The 6,000-nt window shown below is 46.5% G+C and overlaps 1 protein-coding gene and 1 pseudogene across 1 annotated transcript in view; one reads left to right on the top strand and one right to left on the bottom strand.

Moving 5' to 3' along the window:
* The first annotated feature begins 234 nt into the window (after window positions 1–234).
* Window positions 235–351, top strand: LOC124717571 (annotated as a pseudogene).
* A 2,745-nt stretch (window positions 352–3,096) lies between these two features.
* The window catches only part of LOC124717175 (UDP-glucosyltransferase 2-like), an 80,819-nt gene continuing 77,915 nt past the window's right edge, over window positions 3,097–6,000 (bottom strand). The window contains exon 5 of the mRNA XM_047243952.1: window positions 3,097–3,529. Within this exon, the coding sequence (XP_047099908.1) occupies window positions 3,250–3,529 (280 nt within the window). The 3' untranslated portion in view covers window positions 3,097–3,249. The remainder of the gene's footprint in view (window positions 3,530–6,000) is intronic.

Here is a 6,000-nt window from a genome sequence, read left to right as displayed (position 1 = left end):
TCTTACATTGCGATTGATAATGGAAGCAAGACACGTTCATAGGATTTGTCGAACTAGAGAAAGTATTCAGTAATGTGAAATGGTGCAAGATGTTCGAAATTCAGAAAAAATTAGGGATGAGCTATAGGGAGAGACTGGTAATATACAATATGTACAAGAAGCAAGAGGGAATATTAGGAGTGGACGACCAAATACGAAATGCTCGGATTAAAAAGAGTGTAAGTCAAGAATGTAGGCAACGGCCTTGCCGCAGTGGATACACCGGTTCCGTGAGATCACCGAAGTTAAGCGCTGTCGGGCGTGGTCGGCACTTGGATGGGTGACCATCCAGGCTACCATGCGCTGTTGCCATTTTTCAGGGTGCACTCAGACTCGTGATGCAAATTGAGGAGCTACTCGACCGAATAGTAGCGGCTTCGGTCAAGAATTCTATCATAACGACCGTGAGAGCTGTGTGCTGACCACACGCCCCTCCTATCTGCATCCTCAACTCAGGATGACACGGCGGTCGGATGGTCCCGATGGGCCACTTGTGGTCTGAAGACGGAGTGTTTGAGACAAGAATGTAGTCTTTCGCCCCTACTAATCAATTGCTACATCGAAGAAGCAATGATGGTAATAAAGGAAAGATTTAGGAGCGGAATCAAAATTCAATGTGAAAGGATATCAGTGATACGATTCGGTGATGACATTGCTGCCCTGAGTGAAAGAGAAGAATAGAGTACATGATCTGGTGAATGATGTGGACAATCGAATGAGTACAGAATGAGGATTGAGAGTAAACCGAAGGAAGACGAAAGCAATGAGAAGTAGCAGAAATGAGAATAGTGAGAAAGTTAACATCAGGGTTGATGGCCACGAAGCAGATGAATTTAAGGAATTCTGCTACCTAGGCAGCAAAATAACCAATGGCGGTCGGAACAAGGCGGACACCAAAAAGCAGACTAGCACTGGCAAAAAGCTCATTGATGGCCAAGAGAAGTCTCCTAGTATCAAACATAGGCCTTAATTTGAGGATGAAATGTCTGAGAATATACGTTTGGCATTGTATGTTAGTGAAACATGGACTGTGGGAAAGCCGGAACAGAAGAGAATCGAAGGATTTGAGATGTGGTGCGACAGACGAATGTCGAAAATGAGGAGGTTTTGTACAGAATCGGAGAGGAAAGGAATATGTGGAAAACACCGATAAGAAGGGACAGGATGGTAGGACATCTGTTAACACATGAAGGAATGACGTTCGTGTTGCTAGAGGGAGCTGTAGAGGGCAAAAACTGAAGAGGGACAGAGATTGGAATACATCCAGCAAATAATAGAGAACTCTGCCGTATGCTCCTGCGATTTGATTGTTCCGGTGTAGGGTGTTCGATCTCTTTCAATTCGCTTTGCGGTGCGCGGGTTGGTGCGCCCTCTGGGATTCCGTGCGGCAAGCCGAAAGGGACAGAGACGTGCGGGCCTGGGCGGAGCGACGCCGGAAGACCGCGGAAGTCGCGTCGGCAAGTGGTGTGTGTGTGGCAGTCGCATTGGGGCCGGCCGAGCAGCCGAACTGGAGGTGCTGCAGTGACTCGCTGTCGTTCCTTCAGTTTACGAGTTCAACCTTCCTCACGCTGTGGCTACGGGCTGGTGTTATGCTAGCCATTACCTTATTAGGGGCATTTGGATTAATATTGTTAAAGGTGAGCTGTTAGTTTGGTACATCTTCATCTGGTGGAGTTACAGCGAGGCTTCTTTCTGTCGTATTCTGGCTCGCGCTGCTGAGCAGTGAGTGTTCCCACGTCGCGTGTCGAAATACTGACTTGTGCCCGGGTTGATTTACGTATGAACTGGATTGCCCATGTGGGCGTCTTTGCTTAAATTGTTGATGAAGTGTTTCACAATACCCTTACTTGAGTGTCTTTAAATCGCGTTTCAGTTTGTTACTTAACTTATGTCAGTAAAGGGACTTCCAAATTGTCACGTTAGTCAAGTAAAGTTTAAGTCTACTGTGACATCACTGTTTACCTGTTGGATTAAAATTAATTCAATCTTAACCACAGCTAGGAATAATTCAAGGCGTAAGTGCCGTGTGTTCTTTTTTTGGTCCTTTTCTCTTACTCACTACTGTTGAGTGTTAAACTGTTTTGGAAACCCCTTTGACGTCATTTGACGGTGTAGTTTTAGAAAGAGTTCTGTGGGTACTCTTGTTAACGGTTCCTGTTGCAACGGGGTTTCTGGCCCACACACATCTATCGCACGCCAGGGGTTTAGCGCCAACCTCCAACAGTGCGGTAACTTGTTATCAATCCTTTTCGAATCACTGTCTGGCGTGCGACTATTGATGGATTTCTGTGGTAAAATTCAAATTGAGGCACTGTCTTGTTAACTTGTCTGAACTGAATGTGCTTGCCTTGTGAAACAGTTCATTACTGATTGTGAGTAGTTTAAGCAGTGGTAGGGCACTCCTTATTATGGACCAGACTGTACTTTTAGTTGCATTGTCTTGGTAACTCGGTGTGCTACGTAAGGTTATAACTCAAGCGCCATTGTGGTAATATTTACCGTTTAACTATATGAGTTGGTTCTGTGAATCATTGTGGCACACAAGGTCACCTAAGACACTGCTGGAGTGGGCAGATATTGCTATACGTCTGTGATATTATTTCCTGTAAGCCATTGTGCCCATTAGGTTATGTAAGGCTTAAATATAGTGACCAGTTTGGGAATTTTGTGTTTCGTAATCACATTTTACAAGTGTTAAAATTTTGGGAAAGGTTTAAATCTCATATTTGCAGATTGTTTGATGTTACATAACTTGTTGATGATTCATGTTAAATCAGCTGATATACATTTAAATTGAACAAGTTATATGTCAATATGTTGTTACCAGTACCTTGCATGAATTTTCTTGCGTAATAAATTAAATTTTATATTCTATCCTCAATTTGTTGCTCAACCTTCCACTCCAGCAGCCCCTGTAATCCAGCTCCCAACAATATCAAGGATGTAGGTTGCAAGTGCTAATCTGAGATGAAGAGGTTGGCAGAGGAGAGGAATTCGTGGCGAGTCGCATCAAACCAGTCAGAAGACCGATGACAAAGGAGAGAGAGAGAGTGTGTGTGAGAGAAACTAAATACAATTTCTTTTTGCAGCTCGTTTGTGATAAGAATGATACAATTCTGACAAGAATTGAATGAGAATGTAGACTATGGAACACTGGGAAGTTTTGTCTGTACTGTCAGGGTCGCCAGCCACCATAGCTGGACTGCTGTGTCACGACCTCTTGAGCTTGCCGCCCTCCTGGAACAGCGCCGAGAGGACCTTCCTGGTGAGGAGGTACAGAGCTGAGGACGCGGCAGCGGCGGCCAGCAGGAGGAAGGCGATGACGTCGAGCAGCCAGCGCTGGAACCAGTGGAGGTCCAGCGAGGCGCAGCGCAGGTGGGGCGCCCCCTGGTGCCTCAGGGCGTACTCCGTCCACCAGACGGCCGTCTCCAGGGCTGTCTGCGGCCGGTCCCGGTAGATGGCCGACAGCCGCTTCATGCGCTGCTCGTAGCTGGCGGCACAAACAGGTTCTGGTTCACAACCGTGCTATCGGCCGTAGCTATTCGTAGACATAGACTCTGTGCAAAGAAGAAAAGTTTAATCGAGATTGCGACAAAGTACGAGGGTCACTCCAAAAGAAATGCACATTATTTTTGTAAAAATACAGTTTTCATTCTGCATGTGTAAAAGTTTTACAGTGTGTAGATACATCCATCCCGGTTGTTTTCAAACTTAGTTCAACTTGTTCCCGTGAGAGGCGCCGTCACAGCATGTCTTCAAGATGGCTGCTACACTTGACGTTGGTCAGAAGCAACGTGCTATCATCGAATTCCTGTGCTGCAAAAACGAGACAGTGGGAAACATCCACAAGAGGTTCAAAAATATGTATGGGGATCCTTCCGTCGATCGCAGTACAGTTAGTCGCTGGGCAAGCGGGTTACGTGATGAAAGCGGGACGGCAATATTGAGCATTGTTCTCGCAACGGCAGGCCTCGTACTGCACACACTCCAGACAATGTGCAGAGAGTTAACGAATTTTCTGACAGACGCATAACAGTGAACGAATTGTCACGCTACGTTGGGATAGGGGAAGGAAGTGTTTGCAGAATACTGAAAGTGTTGGCGTTAAAAAAGGTTTGTGCCAGGTGAGTCCCTAGGATGTTGACAGTGGCTCACAAAGAATCAAGAAAAACGGTATGCAGCAAACATCTGGAACAGTACGAGAATGGTGGAGATGAATTGTGACAGGTGATGAAACATGGCTCCATCATTTTTCACCAGATACGAAGAGGCAATGAATGGAGTGGCATCATGCAAATTCACCCAAGAAAAAAAATTCCAGACCACACCTTCTGCTGAAAAAGTGATGGCTATGGTGTTTTTCGATTCCGAAGGACTCTTGCTAGTGGACATCATGCCATGTGGAACCATCATAATTCTGATGCATATGTGGCGACGCTGAAGAAACTTCAAAATCGACTGAGTCGTGTTCGACCAGATCGGCAAAAGCAAGATGTTTTGTTGTTGCACGAAAGTGCTCGGCCAGATGTCAGTCAAATAACCATGGAAACGATCACAAAACTCGGATGGACAACACTGAAACACCCGCCTTACAGTCCTGACCTGGTTACATGTGACTATCATCTCTTTGGGAAACTGAAAGACTCTCTTCTTGGAACAAGGTTTGAAGATTATGACTTCCTTGTGCACGCTGCCAAACAGTGGCTCCAACAGAGAACTTAACCGTGTGGGTATACAGGCGATGGTTCCAAGATGGCGTAAGGCAGTTGAGAGGGATGGAAATTATGTGGAGAAATGAAAATATTGTTCCTAAAGGATATATCTACACACTGTAAAACTTTCGAACATGTAGAATAAAAGATGGATTTTTTAAAAAATACTGTGCATTTCTTTTGGAATGACCCTTGTAATTCAGGTATCAGAAGTGAAGTCTTATTTTATTCCTGTTTTCATCTCATTTCGGAGGAATTAGCAAGTCAGAGCCTTGTTGAATTACCTCCCCACCTAGCGTTGGCACCAGAGTATTCCTGCGACGGCACAGGGCGCGAGTGTCTGGTAGTCTAACGAACACAGAGCCTCGCTGGGCCTAAGTGTGCCTACGTGGCACTGCAGTGAGCGAGTCACAGCTGAGTGGAGGTAGCGGCATCATATTGGAGCCAGCACTGGAGGCTACCAGCAGCCACTGACCAGACTTTTCATACGGCGCCAGACACTGCTTGACGAGCTGGTTGGATTCGTTTGTGTACGAGGTGATTGGCCGAGGGAGCTGATTGTTGATCGTGTCCCTGTGTAGCTGGAGGTCGGAGGGTGGATATTGTCATCAGAGGGACCCGCAGTGGAGACTTTGGGTATTAAAACGGCCATCAGAAGGCTACCAGTTCTTTCAGAGGACAGCCAGCCACTCGAGGTGGTTGCTGAAGAGGAGCAGTGAGGCAGTTTGGTGGAGTCTGCAGTCAGGGTTTGCAGTCGCTCCCTATCCACATGGGGCATCAATCCCAGGCTGCAGGCGCAGTACAGTGCTCGACGGGGTGCATCCAGGTGCTGCAACATGGCCAGAATATGAGTTGTTGTTAGCTGTGGTGTACGTGTTCGGCTGCTGCAGTTAACTGTGATTGTGGCAGTTGTGATCAGTGGAAGTCTTTGGTAGGGATGTTGAACTATGCAAGAGATCACATTGCAGCTACACTGAGGAAGCTGTCGCCTTGTGTATTAAGGCTTGAGAATGTTTATTGTTTGCTCCGTTCAGTAAATTAAAAAAAAAATGGCTCTGGCACTATGGGACTTAACTGCTGTGGTCTTCAGTCCCCTAGAACTTAGAACTACTTAAACCTAACTAACCTAAGGACATCACACACATCCATGCCCGAGGCAGGATTCGAACCTGCGACCGTAGCGGTCGCGCGGTTCCAGACTGTAGCGCCTAGAAGCGCTTGTCCACTCCGGCCGGCCGTAAATTTTCAT

The sequence above is a fragment of the Schistocerca piceifrons genome, chromosome 9, assembly GCF_021461385.2.
Source record: "Schistocerca piceifrons isolate TAMUIC-IGC-003096 chromosome 9, iqSchPice1.1, whole genome shotgun sequence".
Classification (NCBI taxonomy): Eukaryota; Metazoa; Arthropoda; class Insecta; order Orthoptera; family Acrididae; genus Schistocerca; species Schistocerca piceifrons.
The sequence above is the reverse complement of the archived record's forward strand: the minus strand, read 5'-3'. Positions and strand labels throughout refer to the sequence as shown.